The sequence below is a fragment of the Tenebrio molitor genome, chromosome 1, assembly GCF_963966145.1.
Source record: "Tenebrio molitor chromosome 1, icTenMoli1.1, whole genome shotgun sequence".
Lineage (NCBI taxonomy): Eukaryota > Metazoa > Arthropoda > Insecta > Coleoptera > Tenebrionidae > Tenebrio > Tenebrio molitor.
Window position 1 is genome coordinate 36,220,099 of NC_091046.1, and position 23,715 is coordinate 36,243,813.

General features: G+C 34.4%; 3 protein-coding genes across 4 annotated transcripts; 2 read left to right on the forward strand and 1 right to left on the reverse strand.

The window, feature by feature from the left end:
- The first annotated feature begins 6,329 nt into the window (after positions 1–6,329).
- LOC138127731 (zinc finger protein 721-like) lies at positions 6,330–11,418 on the forward strand. Its single transcript, XM_069043815.1, has 9 exons — positions 6,330–6,518; positions 6,573–7,030; positions 7,084–7,693; positions 8,055–8,204; positions 8,259–8,851; positions 8,909–9,479; positions 9,977–10,162; positions 10,220–10,767; positions 10,817–11,418. Exons 1-9 carry the CDS (start codon positions 6,393–6,395, stop codon positions 11,373–11,375), a joined length of 3,801 nt encoding a protein of 1,266 aa, XP_068899916.1. The 5' UTR covers positions 6,330–6,392; the 3' UTR covers positions 11,376–11,418.
- Positions 11,419–11,514: 96 nt separating this feature from the next.
- LOC138124914 (uro-adherence factor A-like) lies at positions 11,515–20,168 on the reverse strand. 2 transcript variants are annotated; one of them, XM_069040118.1, is made up of 4 exons: positions 20,000–20,168; positions 15,840–16,111; positions 14,927–15,751; positions 11,515–14,875 (listed from the first exon to the last, which is right to left on the reverse strand). In XM_069040118.1, the coding sequence occupies exons 2-4, from the start codon at positions 16,102–16,104 to the stop codon at positions 11,652–11,654; spliced, it is 4,314 nt and encodes a 1,437-aa protein (XP_068896219.1). In that variant the 5' UTR covers positions 16,105–16,111; positions 20,000–20,168; the 3' UTR covers positions 11,515–11,651. The 2 variants fall into 2 exon arrangements, with proteins under 2 accessions (XP_068896219.1, XP_068896211.1); XM_069040110.1 differs by having other exon boundaries at positions 11,515–15,751.
- A 1,341-nt stretch (positions 20,169–21,509) lies between these two features.
- APP-BP1 (Nedd8-activating enzyme E1 regulatory subunit APP-BP1) lies at positions 21,510–23,594 on the forward strand. Its single transcript, XM_069049009.1, has 6 exons — positions 21,510–21,737; positions 21,787–21,951; positions 22,004–22,186; positions 22,242–22,528; positions 22,582–23,021; positions 23,076–23,594. Exons 1-6 carry the CDS (start codon positions 21,670–21,672, stop codon positions 23,532–23,534), a joined length of 1,602 nt encoding a protein of 533 aa, XP_068905110.1. The 5' UTR covers positions 21,510–21,669; the 3' UTR covers positions 23,535–23,594.
- The last annotated feature ends 121 nt before the right edge of the window (positions 23,595–23,715 follow it).

Genomic DNA, 23,715 nt, shown 5'->3' on the forward strand with positions numbered 1-23,715 from the left:
CTTACTTCAAGCCATTAAAAATGTTGATTTTTTTAAATTTGTATAAAATAAAATTGAAAATTCTGTCACCTAGTGGCTTTCGCAATTCTTCAACTCATAAAGGGAACAATTTTATCATTTTGGGATTATATTCGTATAGTTTTCGTTTCCTAACCAAAATTTAAGAAATACAGTACGGAAATTCAATATTTTTGTAAACATGTAGCACTCACCGACTCTTTGTATAGTGTGTCCAGCGAGAGATTGGTTGTCATAAAAATCATTACATTCTACGCAGAGATAGTAGTACCTAGCGCGCGTAAAATTTGAAATATATCCTTCAAGCAGTAACATTTTTTGCCCTGAAATTATGCTCTAGTCTAATTAATGTATTCTAGTGCATTTTGTAGTGTTGGTTTACAAGTCTACAATTTAAAATCTCCCAATCTCTTGCTGGTCAATAGTATATATTTAAAAAAATGTTACGAATGCATATCAAATCGGTGCAATTTCGAGGAAAAAATTCCGCAGACAAAGACACAGCCACCATGAGGAAACCCACTTTTCTTTACGTTTTGAGCATACGACAATCAGAATTTGATCTTTATCTGTGACACAATATTTCAACTGTATGTATTACCAAACTTCCATTTCCTTACAGAACATGGAATAAAATTGTTTAAAATTTTGAAACTCCACAGCGAAAGCTACGCAGATATAGCAATCTTTACTGTAGAGCACAAAATTATCTATAAAAAATCGGTGACGCTCGTATCGTACTTAGTTGTTATACCCAGTTTAGACTTGAGCGACATTCAAAAGCGCGCCTTTAAATATGAAATTTCGGAATACTTACAAACTGTTAGTACTACTGTATGCTTTATTTGCTCTACGGGCTTTCGAATTCCTGATTAGTGATTACAATATAATTACAATTACAATTAATTTAAACATAAAAATAACAATTCCAAAAAATACAATTAAACTAACATTTTTTCTTTCTATTCCCCACCCCTCTCCTCTATCCTTTCCCTTCTCTTCCATACCTCTTTCATCCATCCTATCTCTCTTCCGTCTTCGCTCAGTATTTGTCGCCGCTCCTTCTTTCTCTTTTCTCTCTCATTTCGTCGCATCCATGTGCTCTTCTCCTTTCTCCTTTCTGGACGACACAACACGAATACAACACAACATCCATGGGAGGCCCATCCGGCCGGGATTTGAACCCTGCCGACCTCGCGGTGGTGTCGGAAGAGTGTCGCTCTTCCTTCCACCACCCTACCGTCAGCCCCTGAAAGACATACACACACATCCATGGCCCGGCGGAGGTTCCTTCCTTGGAAAAAATCCTCCCCCTTCGGTGAGATTTGAACCCACTAGCGCCGGGACCGCGACCTCGGAGCACTGTCTCCGACAGCCATGCGGACACCGAGCTACCTACCATCCATTTTTCTTTCCTGTCCCTTATGATCCCCTTACCATCACCTCCTTTTTCTTTGTCGCTCTGCCACCATCTTCTCTATTTCCTGCTCCTTAAATGTTGTTTCTTCCAGTCTCCTCCTGTAGGTACTCTTTCACTCCTTGTTCATCCCACACTTTTACTGTCACCTTCTTCTCCTCCTCTCTTGTTCCTCCCTTTTCCTTTTCTTCTTGGTTCGTTCCCTCTATGATATTTTTTAGCGGGAGATGGTCGGAGTCTACTCTTTCTCCCACTTTGAATTCTTTCACTCTCTCCCATGCTGCCTCATTTACTATTGCGTAGTCTATGACTGTTTCCCCCCTGCTGCCTACGTATGTCAATTCCCCTTCCTCATCCCCTCGTTTATTCTCGTTCAGCACTTCCCATCCATTAACTTCTATCCACTCTATCAGCCTCTTCCCCTCTGCGTTTTCCACTTTGTCTTTTGTTTTTCTTGTCCTTTCTCTTCTTCCCAATTTCCGTCTCCTCTTTCTCCAATTCTCCTGTTGAAATCACCCCCTACAAGCATGCATTCTTCCCTGTCCATCTTCATTGTGTTCTCGACGCGTCCTGTTGTTATCCTCATCTCCTTGTTATATACTGTTATTATTTTCCACCACTCGTTGCTTATATGGACGTTTATTTCCTCCTGTACTCTTTCACTCCTTGTTCATCCCACACTTTTATTGCTCCTCCCTTGCTTCTCCCTTTCGTTTTTCTTCGTGGCTAGTTCCTTCTATAGTAATTTCTAGCGGGAGATGGTCGGAGTCTGCTCTTTCTCCCACTTTGAATTCCTCTCCCCCCTGCTGCCTACGTAGGTCATGTCCCCTTCTTCGTCCCCTTGTTTGTTACCGTCCATTTTCTTCTATCTACTCCATCAGTCTCTTCCCCTCTACATTTTCCACCTTGTCTTTTGTTTTTCTTTTTCCATCCCCTTTCTATTCTTCCCAATTTCTTGCTTCTCTTTCCCCTATTCTACCGTTGAAATCCCCTCTCACAAGCATGCATTCTTCCCTGTCCTTCTTTATTGTGTTCTCAACCCGTCTTGTTGTTATCCTCATCTCTTTACTATACACCCTTAATATTTTCCACCACTCGTTACCAATATGGACGTCTCTCTCCATGCATCCTTCTTCTTCTCCCCTTCCTTGACTCTTTTCTTTGATCCCCAGTTTCACCCCTGTTATTATTCCCTTTTTCTTTTCTCTTTTTGCCCATTGGCTTTTCCACTTGAAGTCTTTCCGTAGCATTTTCTCTATTTTCTTCCAGCTTCGTTCCTCGACCCACGTTTCCATCAGACCCATTATTTCGAATTTTCGTATGTATTCCCAAAATTCTTTTCCTTTTCTACTTAATCCGGCCACGTTCCAGTATAGTACTTTTACTCCTTCCCTCCCTTTCGTACCTTGTTTCTCTTGTTCCCCTTTGTGCTTTCTTTCCATTTTCCCTTTTTTTTGTCCATCTGCCTTCTTCTCTATGGTTATTTTCATGTACCCCACTTTTGCATCTTTCCCTTCTCTTTTTTCTTCTCTGGCAATGGCTCGTAATTTTTTCTGAATTTCTCTTTCTTGCTTTGTGAGGTCGTTGTCAATAAATATTTTCTCTGTTGCCCTATTTCCTCTCAATTTTCCTTTCTGTTTCATCACCTTTTATTTCCCACTCCACTCTTCCATTTGCACTAGTATTTGGTCCTTGTTTATGTTGTAGCAATCTTTGACTTTAGCTTCCTCTATGTTTTCTTTTATAAACTTTTCTACGTCCTCTCTACTCTGCTGCTTGCTCTTTCCTTCACCTCTCCATCCCGTTATCACTATGCTATTTTTTTTTCTTCTTCTTTCTTCATTTTCCATTTTCGTTTCCAGCCGTGCTACTCTCTCAGACATGCTGTTTTTCTCTTCCTCCCATGTCTTTTCTTTATTTTAAATTCTTCCCTTAGTCGTTCTGTTTCTCTCTTGACTTCTTGGTTCTCTTTTCTCAGCTCCTTTATTTCCTCAGTAATTTCCCTTTTCATTTCCTCCAGCTATTCCAATATCTTTTCCATTTCCCTGTCTGCTTTCTTCTCCACTTCCGGCGACCTTGCGGTTTTTTTTACTTGTCCCAAATACCTTCTCCTCCTCCTCCTCTTCTTGTCTTCCTGTCTTTTATTTTCCAGTTCTTTTGCTTTTTTCTTTGTCTTCCTGGGACCCCTTCACACTGCCTTGGCTAAAAGAACGGTTTCTGCCTCCCTCGCTCATAGGCTTGCCCTTTACCTCCTAGATGTCGCTGTTTTCCGTTTGTGGTTTGTTTAACACTTCTCTTCTTTTGGGTGTTTTCTTCCTTCCCACACCGTTCAGCCTCTTCATACTTTGCTTTGGTAATTCTCTTCTCCTTCTTCGTTGGTCTCTCTACAAATTCTTAGTAACAATTGATTAAAAAATATCAAAACGTTGTCTAAAAATTCTAAAAATAATCACATGCGATTCTGTTTTAAAATTTACCAATATTGCTATATAACAAGGTTGTAGTAGCTATGATATGAAGCTGTTGATTGGTTTGATCTGTGCAAAATCAATGTTGTTCAATAACAATATTGCTAAATTTTGAAACAGAATCGCACTAAATGTCTGGATATTATAATAGTTTTTTTTTTTGTTAAGGCCGCGAAATTATTTTTTAACGTACCTACCAAGAGAAAAATTGTCGCCGAGGCCGCTTGCGGTCGAGGTAGGCAACTTCGAAGATGTTATAATCGCAGCCAAAATGTACACAACATTTTTTGTGCAGCCGAAAATTTGTATAATTATAATTATTATAAAACGAACAAGCGAAATTTACTTCACTGTCAATAAATATACACTCACCGGCAAAAAAACGGAACACTAATTAGTCAACAACAAATTATTCCCATAATACCTATTTTGACGTATTTTGACCAGGAGGCCATGATAGCAAACATAACCTTGAACATTAGCATAGGCTATTTTATTAGCAATTTCGCATAAAAACAAATTTTGTGCTTGAAAACCTTCTTTTCTTAAATTTACCATTTTTATAATAATCAAGCAACCTGGTTAGATTTTTATAACTTTTGTAATTTTTTATTGTTGTTTACTTCGAATTTAAGTGCAGAACGTAAAAAAATGCCTCTAGCTGGTGTAAATATTGCCAGAGCAGTAGCTTTGGTTGAAGACTGTTGTTGTTTCCGTTATGCAGCTAATGCTATTGAGGCTCCTCTTGATAGTCGTTACAGAGCTATTACAAGGTTTCAAAAGACTGATTGAAAAAGAGCAACCACATACCGCGACGATAGATTTTTAAATAATAATGGTGTTCCGCTTTTTCTGCCGGTGAGTGTATATCTATAAATTCGGCAACGGCCGCGAAATTGGATTTCGCGGCCTGTTTTAGGTACGCGAAGTACTCGTTTCGCGTACTGTGCACAAAAAGGAATTTTTAATACCAAATAAAAGATATTTGCATCCTTTTTCAACTTTTAATGTTGGAAAACACAAGATTTTGATTTTAATTTTTTTAATAAAATTTAAAATACTCCCAAGCCTCTACTGTTTACCGCTTTATAAATTGTGTATATGTTAAAAACTGTTTAAACTTCCTTTGTAATTCGCTTTTATTAACTCTTTTTCTATTTCGTATATTTTTGAACAGAAACTGTCATTAATAATAAATTGTTGTTTTTAATGTCTCTATGCAAATCTTTTTTTCCCTTTTTTGTTTTTGTATCGCGGTCTCTGATCCATGCTCGCGCTGAGCCATCAGTTGTCCTCAAATGTTGAGACGAGGAAAAGGTCGGTCGGTCCCCTGCGACGAGGCGAAGAGGTGCTGATGTTAACATAGGTATATGTATTCGGTCCTCTAAACGATGATATAGTTACTAGTTTTTTTTGGGCAGCTGATCCGCCGATTGTGGAAATTTTTATTATGTAATAATCAGCCAAAGTGTCCACACATGTTACATTCCATATTAGACGTTGACCTTTACATGGAATGAGTGTAACACCATCAGGTCTTTTACCATCGTCTCTCTTGAACCACATGGTTCAAGAGAGGAAGAAATGTGGAAAGAACTTAAGGTTTACGGGCTCGTTGCTCGTTGGATAATTTGGTTTAGATCCGAATGTCTTGAAAATCTACCCTTATTTTTAGGACAACTAAGTCCGTGACGGCCATAATTTGAAACTGCAGAGCCGCAATAAAAAGTATGTTTCTCAAAAATTTCACAACTAAAACGATTTGCTAGGTAGGTACACATATGTATTTGTAAAATCTTGTTGTCCATAAATGTACCAATGTTCCTTGAGGGAAAGGCATGAAGCTGAACATTGGATTCCTTTCTTTTGCGGCAAGAAAACGAGCTGAATCAATTTGGTAATTGTTCACTTTAACTACTTCTGGAATTTTCGCGTTTTTTCTGGCTCAGGACGTCCTCCTACATCGTTTCCCACCAGTCAAACCTTGTGCAAATGAAAATTTTCCTTACCCTTTAGTTAGACTAAGACTTGGCGCGACCTTGACGCGACCTTGAAACACAACAAGAGAGAAAAAAAGGCATTTGCACAAGGTTTGAATGGTGGGACACGATCTAGGAGGACGCCCTGAGGCTGTCTAGCCAGAAAAAACGCGAAAATTCCAGAAGTAGTTAAAGTGAACAATTACCATCAATTTTACCAGAGAAATTAATTTCATTAGTGATTATTATTACTGAAAAGAAGACAATATTTTTTTTTTTATTGTTAAAGATTTTTATAGACAATTCGTTATAAACAATTTGACAGAGTCTTAGAATTAATGTAAGCAAATTTCAGGAACTATTTCAAAAATAATTCCAATTTTTTCACATTTGACGTTTGACAAATGACATTTTTGACAAGATGTTTTTATTGAGCGTGTCAAAACTGTCAAACCACATTCCAACATACAACATACAACTCGTAGGTTTAAAAGAAATTTAAATCAAACAATGATTTCTGTTTGTAGAATATGCCTTTTTAAAATAGAAACCACATCTTCGATAAATATATTTACTGCAGTAAGTGACAATAAAGAATTAATATCTGATATGCTAAAGAAATTTGCTTCTATTGAGGTATCTCGCCCCTGCCACATAAGTCAATGATATTTATGTTTTCTTAAACCGTAGATATCCGAAGATGACGATTTACCTAAAGCTATTTGCTTAAGTTGCTTGGAAAAATTAAATGAAACTTATGATTTTAAATCATTAATTATAACCTCAGACTCGCAACTACGTCAAAAATCATTTCAGGAAGATGAAATTGATGACTGCAATGTGTCAGAAACTATTAACTATAATCTAAAATCTGAAAATGAAGAATTTCAACAGCACAAAGAAAAATACAATCATAAAGGATCAAAGTCGAAGCAAAAACAAAAATCCTTTACATGCAAGCAGTGCAATAAGACTTTTAAATATAGGTATTACTTTGAAGTACATAATAGTAGCCACACTGGACAAAAACCATATGTTTGTAATATATGCAACAAGGCATTTTCTATGCGATGGGTTTTAAAAATGCATTCTCGCATTCACACAGGTGACAAACCTTACAAATGTGAAATATGCCAGAAAACATTTAGGTAGTAACAATCTGGAAGTTGTAATTTACATAGTTGTATTGGTAATTTTATAGGTTTGCTAGTGCTTTACCTAATCATAAGAGGATACATTTAGGTATAAAACCCTATAAATGTACTACTTGTGGTAAATGTTTTACTCAAATTGGAGGATTAAAGAATCATGAAAGGACACACACAGGTGAAAAACCATATGTATGTGAAATCTGTAGTAAGAGATTTAGTGAAATGGGAAGTTTGAGCAGACATGTAAAAACACACAGTTCAGAAAAAACATTTCCTTGTCCCACTTGTGGAAAATTATTTGTTGATTCTGCACATGTTCAGAGACACTTAAAAACTCATTTAGGAGAAAAACCATTCAGTTGTGAAGTTTGCAATCAAAGATTTACAGTCAAAAGCAGCTTAAAAGTTCACATGAGAATACATGAAGGTATTAAACCACACTCCTGTAAGATATGTGGAAAATGTTTTACACAAGCGAATTGTGTGGTGAGACATATGAGGATACATTCAGGTGAAACACCATATCCTTGCACTCTATGCTACAGAAGATTTTCTTATTCGCATCATTTAGTAAAACACATGAAGAAAGAGCATATCAATCATGTTACTGAAAGTGACAAAGAAAGTGTAATAAAAGAAAGGGAGCAACAAATGCAATGGTAGAATTTAGATATATGATTTATATAGTTAATTGTGCAAAAGGTAAGCTTATGAAAGTCCAATAAAGCAATTTTCCATTCAATTTTTCTTTTTTTTTAAGTAGGTATAACTAAACATATTTCTTATTAATTAATGTTAACATAATCTGTTCAGTGAAAAAAAAACATTTATAAAACCATCTTTGTGCTAGAATTGAACAACAATCATCAAATTGTGTTAAAATTTTGAATTGTAAGTAGGGACAACAAACAACACGTGCAGAAAATCTCTAAATTCTGGGGATTTTTCAAATGTAAACAAGCTTTAAGGTTAGGTTAAATGCAATACTATTTGACTACAAAGTCCAAATATTTCTAAATAGTTTGAACCATTGCCCTTTTTGTATGAAATAAAAATGACTTGCAGAATCTGTTTATTAAAAGTAGAACCATCGAGAAGTATCAGTATTTTCACAGAAGGTAGAAATGAAGAACTGATATCAGATTTGATCATGAATTTTGCTTATGTTGAGGTGTAACAAACGTCTACAGTGGAACCCAATAGTTTTCTGAAATATCATTTTCAGGTATTTGAGGATGATGAGCTTCCAAAAAGTATATGCCCTATTTGTCTTAAACATTTAAACGACATATATGATTTTAAAGATTTGATTGTAAAATCTGATTTGCACTTAAGAAGGCAGCAAGTTAAAACTGTAGATAGTGATGAAGACAGTGAAAACATGAATGATTTATACAATGCTGATACTTCACTGGATGAAGATAATTTAAAATATCACCAACCTATAGTTCAAATCAAGTGCGAAGGTAGACCTGGATATTTTATTTCATGTCAAGAAGAAAATAAAGACTTAGATATACATTTACAAAAACAAAATGAATATTTTGAAGAATTGCAAGTTAATTTAATCAATGATAATAATTCAAATGAAAAGGAGACAAAAAGGAAAAGTAAAACATATAAATGTGATCAATGCCAGAATTCCTTTAAAAATAGGTACAACTTAATTTTGCATAAAACGACACATACAGGGAAGTTTCCTCATAGTTGTGATATATGTAATAAGGGATTTGCCACTAATTGGGCAATGAATGTTCATAGGCGAATACATTTTGAAGAAAGACCATTCAAATGTGAAAATTGTGATAAATCATTTAAGTAATTAGATTAAAATAATTTATTTTTGTTTTTTTACAATATTAATTAATTTTATAGGAGTAAAAGTGCTCAAATAATTCATAGGAAAATACATCTAGGGATAAAACGCTACCACTGTAAAATATGTAGCAAAAAATTTGTACAAATTGGAGGCTTGAGAGCTCATCAATATACTCACACAAATGAAAAACCCCTTGTTTGTGAATTTTGTGGAAAACATTACACATCTAAAAGAGCTCTTGATAGGCACTCTAGAATTCACAAAGGAGAGCCGTGTCAGCCATGTCCGATCTGTGGAAAAATGTATGCAGGTGAAGCTAATGTTAAAATACACATAAAAACTGTCCATTCAGAAGAAAGAATCCGTTTTCCTTGTGAAGTATGTGACAAGAGCTTTTCAACAAAAGCAGTGCTCAAAATTCATATGAGAATTCATGCAGGGGTAAAGCCATATTCATGTGAAATATGTGGCAAAAATTTCAGGCAAGCAAGTGTTGCCACATTACATAAGAGAGTACACACAGGAGAAACACCATTTCCTTGTTTATTGTGTGAAAAAAAGTTTGCATACAAGCATCATTTGAAAAAACATGTGGAAAGAGATCATTCGAAGAAACTTGAGTTGCAATAAATGTATTTATGACAGATGGAGGATGGTAGTGGAACATGAAATTCTCCACTAACGAGTCTTAAGTTATGATTAAAAAAATTTACTTATGATTTGCAGAGTTAATGCAATTTTATTTAAAAACGGAATTTATTTTTTACGTTAAACAAGAACATCTAGAATTAAAAAAAATAACTTCAATAAAACGAAGATATTTGAAAAAGTGTGTTCAAATTTTTGTCATTAAACATTTGGGCTTGATTTTTTTTTTTTTTCTTCGTTAGGATTGTATACTTTGTGTTATGTTAATAAAGTATTCTAAAACGACGTCCTTGTACGTTTAGGAAACAAATAGCCCTTTCAAGTTAAACATTCGTCAAATTTTAAAAAATTGCGCCCTTTGAAAACCAATAGAGTTGTCGAATAGAAAATATTTGACGTTTATTGGTGTTGACGAGTTGACGTTTCAATGTAAACATGTTTGTTAGGTTTGAGGTTAAGTGAAGGAATAATAAAAAAGTAGGTATATTACATATTTAAATTTAACATATTCTCTTCTATCTTTACTACATCTATACTGTGAAATGACTTTATGTAGAATGTGCTTATTTAAAGTAGAACCTTCTAATTGCAAAAATGTCTTCACACATGGCAGAAACAACGAATTAATCTCAGACATGATAATGAATTTTGCATATGTAGAAGTAAGGAATATAAAAAAATATACATTTAGTTATACTTATTGTATTGTCTCGTTTCAGATATTTGAAGATGACAGTTTATCAAAACTAATATGTTTGAGTTGCATTGAAAAATTAATTGCAACTTATGATTTCAAAGATTTAATTGTAAACTCAGACACACAGTTAAGACTACAAAATGATATGTTTGAAAAACCTGATGATGAGATGCAAGAATCATGTAGTGTTAGCCAACCTGATGAAGAAAGTAATTTTGAATTCCAGTGTCAACCAGCCACTTTTATAAAATGTGAAGAAAAAGAAAATGACAATGGAGTAAATTTTAAAAAGGAAGATGATGTGTTAAATCAAAAGAATGTTGATGTCATAAATGATAAATCTAAGAAACTAAAAGGTAGAAGTAAAATGTTTAAATGTGATCAGTGTCAAAAGACATTTAAAAATAGGTATAGTTTGATATCACATAAAGCTATACATACAGGATCATTTCCCCATAGTTGTGATGTGTGCAATAAAGGATTTCCAACTAATTGGGCAATGAATGTTCATAGGCGAGTGCATTTTGAAGAAAGACCATTTCAATGTGAAAACTGTGATAAATCGTTCAAGTATGGCAATTAATTTACCAGTACATATTGAATAATCATAAATTTACAGGGCTAAGAGTGGATTAATAGTACATAGAAAAATTCACCAGGGAATAAAGCCCCATCAATGTAAGATATGTGGTAAAACATTTGTGCAAATAGGTGGACTACATGCTCATCGGTATACTCACACAAAGGAAAAACCACTAGTTTGTGAATTTTGTGGTAAACACTACACTTCTAAACGAGCACTTCTACAGCATTTAAGGATTCATAAAAATGAACCTGATCAGCCTTGTCCCACTTGTGGGAAGTTATATTCAGGTATTTATAATTTAAAAAGGCACATGAAAATTCATTCTGGACAAAGACCCTACTTCCAATGTCAAATTTGTGATAAAAAATTTACAATAAAAGGAAGTCTCAACATTCATATGAGGATTCATGATGGAGTGAAACCATATTCTTGTCAATTGTGTGGAAAAAAGTTTACTCAAGCTAATTGTGTTACTAGACATATGAGGATACATACTGGGGATACTCCATATCCCTGCACAATTTGTGACAAAAGTTTTTCCTATTCCCACCATCTTTTAAAGCATGTCAAGAAAGAGCATTCAGGAAGCTAAACAAGATTGTAAAATATGACTGGCATTAAAAAGCGCATAAAAATTTTGCATTTTTAATGTACCTTCTCGCTCATACCTAAGAGGCACCATTTAAAAAAAAAAATGAAGTTATCTTTTACATTGGGAAAATTAATAACAATTTCTAAAAAAACAAATTTATTGTGATCAGCCTTCCAATGAATAGAACAGTAGTAATAATGATACACGCAATAAAAATGGAATTCTATTTAGTAAATAACAGAACTTTCATTTAACAGTAATTAAAAAAAATATCATTTATGTCATTTTCTTAACAGACCAGCCAGATGACATTTTAGTAGACGGTTTTAAGGAAAGAGACTTCACATTTTCGTTTGTTGCTACTTTCTTCTTTAAATATTTAGAAACTATCATCTCATCTGATTCTTCATCTAACAAAACCAATTTTGAATGTTTTCGTTTCCTGTTTTTTTTCTTTTCAATTGTATCTTTCCTTGTTTCTGAAATTTCAGGCAGCATGTTTTCAATACTGTCCGATTCACTGAAGAAGTTTTGTTTCTGCTTCTTATTTAATGATTTCTTCTGACTTTCGTCCGGTTTTACTTCTTTTTTTAGGTGTGAACTCTCATTTTTAGAATCTGTTTTCTGTTTGATTTGCGCATTCTCTGTAGATTCCTCCGCCCCAAAAGCTTCTTCAATGTTATGTCTGCTTGAGTGGAAAAGTTTATGTTTTCGATTTTTTTTACGTCTAACTTTTTTCTTCATGACTTCATCGTTATCGCAACTATTTAAGGCAACTTCCGTGTTCTTATTTCCCTTTGTTGCAGTAACCACATCATCGGGAATTTCTTCTTCTTCGACTTTATGTTTTTGATTTTTCTTGGGACTAACTTTTTTCTTCCTTACTTCATCGCTATCGGAGCTGTCTAAGGCAAAGCTCTTGTTCATCTTTGTTGTAACTACCACATGATCAGGAGTTTCTTCTTCAACATCACTTTCTTCGCATGCGTCATCAGTACTTATTTCTGAGCAGCTCGAATTCTCTTCATCGTCGGGTTTCCAAGTGATGTCATTTTCATCATAGTCATCAAAGGACGATGAAAATATTCTTTCCAAAGTTACAGAACAATCTCCTACAGAACTTAAGTTAACATCATTGTCTGTTTCTTGATCATCTGATTGCTCTACTTGTTCTTCTTCAACTGAGTTTTCTTCATCCTCCGACTGATTTTTTCGTTTTTTATTTGGACTATTTTCTTTTTTTCTTGGAGATTCTTGTGAAACATCATCCGACTCCATAGACACAAGAGACTTTCGTTTTTTACAAGGACTATTTTTTTCTTTGGCAACTGGTAGAGAACCTTTTGGTGATTTTTTCTGAATATTTTGCGGTGATTGTTCTGCGTTTTCACCCTCTTCAGATTGTTGGGATAATTCCAAAGTGTAACTGGCGTCATGGCAAATTTTGCGCCTCTTACTTCCTCTTTGAGGTTCCGCTTCTTTGTCTAAAACATCAGCAGACAAAGAAATTTCGACCGATTCTGTTCTCTCCGCGTTGTCAGTCTCAGTATCCGACAACTGACCAATATACTCCAACGATACGTTTATCGAAACGTCTGATTTGTTGGTAATGCCCGCACAGAATAAATCAACAACTTTGTGAATTTGTCCGCTCAAACGTTTCTCATCCTCGCCCGCTTTTATAGTTTCAGTCAAAACAATGGACTTGTTCTGTGAACGTCTCTTTAATTTTTGTTGACCAATGGACTTTTCATCAACTGTTTCATTTTCAGGATCAGCAATGCTCCTGTCAATACTTCTATTGTTTACGTTGTCTTGAGAATCAGACTCAACTTCAGAGTTAACATTTTTAATGACATTTGCATCATTATTAGATGTAAAAACTTCACCATCTCTTTCACTATCGCTCAATTCGATTACTACTTCATCAGAATCTGAGTCGCTGTTCTCTTCTTTTAGTTGATCCTTGAGCATAATTAAAGAATATTTGGAATCTATGGATCTATCAAATGTGTTTGTTTTCTTGGATGTGTTTTTATTTGTCGCCAAAATCTCGTCGTCGCTCATACTGTGCATCTTTGTTCTCACTCTTTTCACGGGAGAGTTGTAGCTGACATCGCCTTCAGCAACAACAAACTCTTCCTTATCCGAATCTGTATCACACAGATTTATCTCGATGTCTTGTTTTGACCCCTCATGTTTTTCGTCGGAAGCTTCATCACAATCTGAAATTTCTACATCTATTTCAATTTCATTGTCTTCATGTCCGTTAGTATTTTTGCTTCCACTTGATGCCACAAGTAATCGAGGTTTATTGTGATTACGTGGTGTATTCTGACCAGTTACACCTGTAGTGATTGAAAGTTCTGTTTCAGAAATTTCCAGGACAGATGATAATTCAATTGTATCACAAACATCAGTCTTATCGATTACTTTAGAACTTTCCTCGACTTTCAATACATTTTGTTCATCAGTAGACTTTTGCGTCCCTTGCTTTTCTTCCACATTTTCTAACTGTGTTTCCTGCAAGACGTCTGGTCGATTTACTTTCTCAACTAAGTCTTCTTGGATTTCACTTGTACCGCTTGGATTATTTTCTTCAACTAACATCTTCTCACTTAAACTTGCTTCATCTCGATTAGAAGTTGGTTCACTGTGATCAGAAAGACTTTTAGGTTCTGCAACATCTTCCAGTTTATGTTTCATTTTGTCGTTATCGGTTTTTGTTGTTGAGCTAATCTCTTTTGCAAGTTCTTCTGTTTTATTACTGGGGGGAACTTCATCAGGCTCCAACGACAAAGTAATGTCGTTGCTAGGACTATCTATCTGAAAATCATCTTTATCGGAAAAATCTAAACTGGCAGTCGCACCTTCACTAGACAATTGTGGCATGTCTTTTTGACGTGGAGTTTTCGTTTCTCTTATCAGACTTTTATTCTCATCAACTTTCGATGGTGATTTTATTAAATTCTTTGTGGGTGAGACCAGAGTCTCTCCGGCTTTTTTTGGCGATTTCATTAGATTCTTTGTGGGTGACAGCAGAGTTTCTCCGGCTTTTTTTGGCGATTTTATTAGATCCTTTGTGGGTGAGAGCAGAGTTTCTCCGGCTTTTGTCTCCTCACTTCTTGACATGTTATCGCATCCCAGTTCTGTGGTTTTGTTTTCCTCAGTTCCTTCTGCTGGTTCAACTTGAGAAATTTGTTCATCTACAGAAATATCGTGTTTATTATTTCTCTCTTTATTTTCCACATTAAATTCAGTGGATTCATTTTCTAAATTTTCACCTGCTTTTTCTACTTCATCGGTAATTTTATCCGCATAAGTGTCTTCTTTGTTTTGTTCTGGTGTCAGAGTTGTTTTAAGTTGAATTTCTTCTCTTAAACCCTCTGCAACTTCGTCTGTTACTTTTTTAGCAACTTCTAGCTTCTCCTGTACTTCTATTGGATCTACATCGACATCCATTGGCTCGCAATCATCTTTTTGAACCAAAGACTTTTCATCTGGAGAATTGTTTTCTTTGTTATTGAAGTTATTTATATCGTCATTTTTACCATCGCTTTCCACAACAGAAGAGGAGAGTTGCAAACGAAAGGAATTTTCAGATGTACCCAATTCCGAAGCGTCTCCATCAGCGTTCTTTACTGTCGAGATACCGACTTTCTGAGTTTCAGAATCCGACTCTTGCAGATTATCAAGAGATTTTTCTAGGTCGATTTTATTTTTAGAAGAAGCAACATTGCTTGCTACTTTTGCTGATTCCTCAACATCTTTAGTGGCGGTTTCTGCCGATTCAACTTGTAACGCAGATGGTACATTATTTTCTTCAGGAGCCTGTTTAATTTGCAACTCTTCTTTGTTATCAATTTGATTTTCACTGATGGAGTTAGACTTTTTCTGTGGGCTCGTCTCCTCTTCTGTAAGACTAGCTTCATTAATTATACTCAGATCGAAGTCGATTTTTGGGATTTCGGATTTCTTTTTCTTGATTGAATGAACTTTAGAATCTGTTGCTGTTGGCGAATCATTTTCTTTGTTGTCTTCTTCAATTGACTCCAAGGTCACATTCACCGAATCAGATGATGGTGATTTTTTAACTGGAGTGCTCGCTAGTACTACGTTACGGGAATCAACATTTTTAAGATTGGATTCCGTACCATTGACGTCGCTCTTTTTTGTCAAAGAACTAGTACGAGATCTTGTAGCTTTCTTTACCGGTTCATTATCTTTACCTTCTGCATCTTCAGAAATAGATTTTCTGAGCCTAGAATTCTTTTTTACTTCTTGCGGTTGCTCTTTAGGTGCAGAAGAACTTCTGGTTTTGAGTTTTTCAATGGTTTCTTTTTGAGCATCGTCTTCGTTATTTGACGACAATGAACCTGCAATTGGTACCATCAAGATATAATAAAATGTACCGACTACGTAAAGAATTTTTAACAATGTCAAATGGTAAATAAATAATCCTACCTCTTCTGGTTTTTATCGTAGACAACACCTTTTTGTTGTCTGCTGGTCCGTCATCTGAAGACTCTGAAGGTTGAGATAAAGAAGAACGTCTGCCTCTGGTTACTTTTGCTGCAGGCGTTGACACTTCACTAGCTGAATTTCTTCTTGCTATAACTTTTGTGGGCGCAGGAGAATTGGCGTTACTTATGCGACTCGATCTCCTAAGGGGCGAACTAACGACAGGTTCTTCTTTTTGCAGTTCTCTTACGGGCGTTCTTCTGGGCATTGTTTAGCTGAAATCAAATTTACAAAATTCACTCACTGCAACTAGATAATATGATGTTTTTCTAAGGACGATAAGGATAGTAATTATTTTATATTTAAGTACATAATGGAGCACATTATATCTTCGTAAAACTTAAGACAAAATTGAATTTGAGGGTAATATTAAAAAAACAAAAAACATTTTCGACCTTTCCACTTTATTTAATTGAGAAAACAAACAAATTCCATGACTTATCACAACTAACCTAGAGTAATACTCCTAATTCAGAGATAATACAAAATCTATATTCATATACCTACTCTAACAAGCAGTTTTACACTATTTTATGCCTTTTTGATCCCAGAAATTGTACTTCAATTAATTATGATTAATCCTATCATTCTCGTCTCGATATAAACAAAATTCCGTTCAATTAATTTTCTTCATTTAAGTGAATCGTATCTTTAACTCGTTTAAGCACACAACGATCATTTAGTTGGTGCTTTTGTAATAAGAATCGACGAAAATGTTTAGAAAATTATTTGCACATTTAAAAATTTAATACTTGTCCACAGAAGACTAATTTAAATTTCTATTCAAATGATCTGGTGCTTGCCTTTGTTTCTGTTAACGTATGGCGTAGCTTCATCAACTGTCAAATATTTCGTGAACCAGGAAGTACAGAACGAAAGATTGGAAATGAGCGACCATCAATGAGAAGTTTTGAAATCGTTGAAAGAGTTCACAAAAAATTAAGGTATGATCAAAATGAAGTTATGTATCTGAGGAATTTGTCAACTAAAATGACGAGCTACGTTTGGAAATGGGAAAGAACACTACAGCCTGTGCTTTACCACAAATTTATTTAAACACTCGTTATATATTAACCTAATTACAGAGTTGTCGTACCCCCTTATTATTATTCTTGGCCTTAGCCAGAAGGTATACGATTATTTATTTTTATAGTAATGTTTCCCTTAAATGTCAATATGAGAAAATGTTTTGGTATCTTAACATTTTCTGCAACAATTTCATCAAAATGTGTCAATTCATGAAACGCCTAGAACTGCATCTGCCCTTGGAACCCATCTGGCACAAAAACTCTTTTCAATGTCGCTTTTATTAAAAGATCCTTCTCATTGTTGACAAAAAAGAATGATTTGCGTCTATTAAATTCTGCAGCTGAATTTTCAACTATAGATGTAAGAAATGAATGGTTTCCAACTTTTGCCTGCAGTTCGGCGTATTTACCTGGTTTAAAGCATTGTCATAAAAGTAGCGGTGACAATTTTGAATTATGTACTAGAATTTAGACCATGTTCCATTGACATACTTCGGAAATAACCAGCATCAGTTTTTTTTTCTATATAAATAAAACTACTATAGTTTGTCCAGCGAGAGATTGGTTGACATAAAAGTCACTAAATTATACGTAGAGAAAGGAGTAGCTAACTAACGTAAAATTTGAAATATATCCTTCAAGCAGTAACATTTTTGCCCTGAAATGATGCTATAATTAATGTATTCTAGTACATTTTGTAGTGTTGGGCTAATTTAACAAAATTTAAAATCTCCCAATCTTTCGCTGGACGAAGTTTACTATGTATTTGTCTTTAATTTTGTGATCCTTCCATATTTTATCGACTCAACAGTAATAGTTATTTTTTTTTATTGGTAACCAATTTTGCTCATTTAAAACACGCCTGAGCGTGTTTAAATCGAACTTTAAAAAACGCTCTTTTCCATGGCAACATCGCGCGTTTTCCATGGAAACATCACCAAACTCGAGAGGACCGGAGAAACGTGAAGTCTAAATGTTAACTCATTTAACATTAAAAAAAAAATAAATCGTAAAGTATTCGTGGATAACTGGTCTTTAAAACACTTGCTCTATTTCGAACACTCCCGCGTGTTTGAAAGACCTTAATATCCACTTATACTTTAATATATGTATAATCTGTTTCAAAATCAAAAATCCACCAACAGTGCATTCTACCTCGAAAATACAACCGACAACGTCGCCAACTTTTGTTTTTAGTGCGTCTGCAAATGTCAGAAAAAAGCGGGGTTATGAAAGAAAACTGTTGACACACGTTTTGGTCGTAATTCATCGTGTTTTTTTCTTCTCATTTTATTATTTCACTCAAAAGGTGTGATATGGTAGCTACCACCTTTTGTACATAATAATTATTTTGTATTACGTAAGTAACCTCAACAGTTCTCAGTAAAATTTTGGCGGGAGGTTAGGCCAACTCAAAAAAATGAAACTTATTAGGGATTTCTTTTTTCCTCCAACATAATTCAACACGTGGTGGATTTTTGATTTTGAAACAGATTATACATACTACCGTGTGAGCAACAAGTACTGAATGAGTTGGCAATAAATTCTGGTGATTTTTGGTGACTTTTATGTCATGTTCCAACGAGAAAACCATTTTATTAATAAAATATTACAAAAACCAAGACGTTTAAATTTGAAGTGTATACCAGCTGTCAATAATATCAATAAAACAAACCGAAATAGGTACAATTCAGTCTTAAAAATTTTATGTAAATTTTTTTTTTGCCAACTGTAACAGTTATTGTTGCTCACCCTGTATATTGTATAAGTGTTTTAGATAGCATTTTATCCACGCAAGAATGTTTAAACGCGAGTGCGAACGCAGGAGTGTTTAATAGGTATTCTTAAGTGGATAAAATGCGACTAAAACACGAATGCAATATAACGTTTTATCCACAATCACAAGCCCAAATTATTATTTAAAATATCACAAAGAATGTTCCTTTTGAAACTCGGTGAAACTCAGAACGTGAGGTGCTGGTTGCTAAGGTTATTTGTTGTTTATTTGTTCCTAGTGGTTTATTCCACTAGTGGATAAAATGCTAAACGTTGTTCACATTGAGTTGACGCTAACATTACATGGGGAAACATTACGAATATCTACGCTATTTTTTTTAAATAAAGTGTACATTGGGAGAATTTTCATTTCCCGTTTTTTTTTTGCAACCAACTGTACAATACCTCGATGTGAACGTATTTTTAAAACACACATAGTTGACTCAAGTTGCAAAAAACCATTTGTCATTTGCAACAGCATTTTTTTCAAGGTTTTTGAACCAAATAAAGGCACAAAGAGACCAGAAAATCATAATTTGGATTGAATATTTTCCATACAAGTAAGTACAGTTTTTTAAAGTACATAATTTCAAACGACTAATGCCATAAAAATGCTGTTGCAAAGGCAAAGTGGTTTTTTGCAACTTGAGTCAACTTTACCTAAATGGATTGTGGACTTCAAGAAAAAGGTGAAAATGTAAAAACTAATGATAAAAAGGGTACACTGGTACACACTATTTTTTTTTACGGTGCGTTTAACCACTAAAATTAGTTTATAGAAACAAAAAGATTAAGAATACGCAATTTGCTCTCAAATTAGTCAATAAGAGTAGAGATGATTTATATAGCACCTACCTTTTCTTTAGTTTTAAAAATTCCAACGATAGTGCGGTTCGCCATTACGGTCAAAACCGGTCGAGAATTATCGATGAAATCGAAATAAAACTCGGTTGCAAAATGTTACACAACTGACCAACAAATATTTTACATATTTCTGCCGTTTTTTCTTATAAAATCGGAAGGAATCAATTGTTCGTAAATCTATACCTACCATTACCGGTAGAAAAAAACACGTTTCAACAACGATTTCATTAAATCCTATACCTAACCATAACATAAAAATTGTGGTAAAAATCAGCATATTACCGAAATCTCAGTGCGCAGTTTAAAATCATTTTGTAGGATTAACGACCTGCAGCAACGTGGAGTTGCAGAAAAAAATACATTTTTGCACATGCACCGTCATGGGGACAAAATGTCCTTTTTAAATAATCTCATAAGTCAATGATCGTGACATACCTGGCAGAACACAACAGTAAATATATAGGACACTAAAATCTAATTTAAACGGAAATATACAATTAAACACCGCAAGTTTTTAAAAAAACACCGAAAATTTGCAATCACGTGTACGGCTCTGCATAGATGTCGCCTTTTAATTTCGTTTTTCAACGGTCGGTAATCTATCACACACGCACACACGCTACCCCACCATAACCATTAAAGTAAATAAAAGCAGAGCGCCAATTTGAATTCTGTGTCGGCTCTTGAAAATAAATAACGTGCGATCGAATCGAATAAAAAAAAAACGAGTTACCTGGATTGTGCTATTCTGATGCTTTGATTGGTTCAAACCACCATTTTCGCCTACTCTGATTTTTTTTTATTCGATCGCACGGTAGTTACAAAGAAAAGAAATCCAGGTTTCTAATTCTAAATAAAATTTTGAAAGCAAAGAGTAATATGTATTAATTTTCAAGCGTGAGGCATGTCTACCTAAAGTAAATTCAGGATAGATTGCGTAGATTGGGTAGGTATTTCAAGGTTAAATAATTTTATTTTTTGGCTATGCGATTACGGGCCGATTTCACCAACGTGAGTTAAATTTAACTACATATTAAAATTTACGAAAATATTGTTATGACAATAGGTAACTAATGTAACGAAGGATTTTAATCTAATTCTTAACTGGTGTTGGTGAAACCGGCCTTTAGTCTTGTAAATAGTGACATGTGGGGAACCAACATAATGCCAATTTAGCAATGCTCAATCAATTTTAGCTCACTCCAACGTGAACGGCGTATACTAAACAAATTCTTTTTGCGTAATTCTATTTTTGTTAACTTTATTGTATGTAGACATCGCCATCCAATTTTTGCGCAAATGCAAGACACATGTGGTATTATGGGAACTGAGCATGCGCACATGCAACAAGAGGGGAAAATGCAAAGTATGGGATGCCGGACAAAAAACGGTTGAACAAGGAGTTGTTTAGGACTTTAGGGAGCTGTTCTCTGGTCGAACCATGACAACATTAACAACCACATCGACAACCATCACAGTTGCTGTTGCTGTTGCTGTCTTGCGTTGAGCGTTGACATCAATAACATGCAAGAGAAAAAGACAGAACAAAATTTAAAATTAAGACATTTATTGTTTACATTTCAATTCAATATAATATTTCGCAAATACAGTCACCGTCTTGCACTAGAAAAACTTAAAAGAAAAGAAGACATTTTGAGAGAAAAAGCGATCATTAACAAATGGTATTAACTACGATAAAGAATTTCCCTTGAGAATTTTAAAATTTAAATGTTACCATTTAGAACAATTATCATGGTCGCCAACTAAATTTGAAAATGTACTGAAACTGGTTTACACATAAACAATACAAATTATCACGTTCAGGCAGTTGTTTTAAATAATTAAAGAAAATTTGAATTTTCCAATGCTCGTTTCTGATTTTAATAGTAATTGTATCTTTTATCTTTATAAATTCTATAGTGCATTTACTTTCGTTGAATTTTGGCGGCAGTGGGCAACATACCAACCTAAAACAAATTTAAGTTCTATCAACTATTGAGTGTCAATTTTGATTAAAAAGCCGAAAAATAAGACGAAGTTTTATTCCGATCACCATTAAATGTATTAAAGTTAATTATTATTTTCAAAATACATCTGGAATAGCAATGTCGTCTCCAGCTCCAAAATCACCCGAACAAAGCGAAAAAAGCAAAAAATACGACAGACAATTGAGGTTAGTTTAATACAGTAATTATTTTAAGTATCGGTAAACTTTGTTGCAGATTGTGGGGTGATCATGGTCAGAAGTTACTTGAAAACGCCAAAATTTGTTTGATAAATGCAACCGCGTTAGGTACTGAAATTTTAAAAAGTTTGATTTTACCTGGTATTGGCTCATTTACTATTGTCGATGGTGAAAAAGTTACAGATGAAGATATAGGAACAAAGTAAGAATTAAATTATATTGATTGAGCAAAACCATGTAATTTTCAATTTTAGTTTTTTTATTGAAAGTGACTCAATTGGTTTATCACGAGCACAAGTAGCAACACAAAATTTACTGGAACTTAATCCTGATGTTCGAGGTGATTATATAGATGAATCTGTTGATCATATCATGGCTCACAGTCAAGACTTTTTTGATACTTTCTCTGTGGTAATTGCAACTTCTTTACCAGAAAAGTATGATTTGTTGCAAGTGCCTCTTAAATAAATATTAATATTTCAACATTTTCAGAATTTTAATACCACTCTCTAGGCACTTATGGCAAAAAAATATTCCACTAATTCTTTGTCGTAGTGTTGGATTTTTAGGTTACATAAGGTTGCAAGTAAAAGAACATACTATAATTGAAGCACACCCCGATAATGAAAACCCTGATTTAAGATTAGATAATCCATGGCCTGCACTGCAAGAACATTTAGATAAGATTAATATATCTAGTTTGGATAATAAGGAACGCAGTCATGTTCCTGCACTTGTCATTCTTTATTATTATTTAAATGAATTTAAGAGCATACATGGTTAGTATAAATGTTATTGGAAGCACATTTAACAAGTATGTCTATTTTATTAGGCCATTTGCCCAAAACTAGAAGTGAGAAGGAAGAGATTAAGAAAATTATTATTGAAAGCCCAATACCAGATGAACATGGATTAAAACACTTGGAAGAAAATTTTAAAGAAGCTATCCGTTATATTAATACTTGTGTTAATCCAGTGAAAATACAAAGTCATGTACAAGCAATTTTAGATGATGATAGCTGCATAAATTTAAACCAAAATAGTTCCCCATTTTGGGTTTTGTGTGCGGCACTGAGAGAATTTGTTGAAACAGAAAATGCACTCCCTCTCAAGGGTACTTTACCAGATATGGCAGCAGATACAAATAGCTACATAACTCTACAGCAACTCTACCAAAAACAAGCTCAGAGTCAGTTTGAAGTGATTTATAGACGAGCTTTAGAGTTAGCGCGTAACTTGGGACTTTCCCAAGATGCAATAACTGAATCTGAAGTAAATTAAATGAATATTTAATTGTTTACCATGAAATGATGTTTTATTTTTTAGGCAAAATTATTTTGCAAGCATGCAAGTGAACTTCATGTTGTCAGGGGTAGTTGTATTGCAGATGAGTACCAAAAATCTAGATTAGATTTTACATCATATCTTGAAGATCCAGACAGTTTAATGTTTCATTATATCACTCTTCGAGGCTTAGAACGATTTATTAGTGAATTTAATACCTATCCTGGGCAACTAGATGATCATGTAGAGCCAGATGTACTTAAATTAAAAAGTATTATTGGAAAGCTCTTGGCAGAATGGGGCTACTCACAAATTATTAGAGATGAACGGGTTCATGAGGTGTGTCGTTATGGAGGTGCTGAATTACATTCAGTTTCTGCAATTTTAGGAGGGTGTGCAGCACATGAAGCTATTAAGCTTATTACTTGTCAATATAAACCTTTAAATAATACTTTTATATATGATGCTATTACTTCTACTTCTGCTTCTTTTACACTTTAATAAAGTAGTTCAAAACATGTTTTGTTAATTAGGTCAGTAAGAATAAACGTTTTTAAATTATTAAGTAAGAATTTCTTTCCACAAGTATCCAAAATATTTTAAATCGGAAAATTTTCAAACTCGCGAAAAAAAGCGAATGTAGGTGGCGCTCGTGAAGGTCAGCATGGCAGCTCAAAGTAGG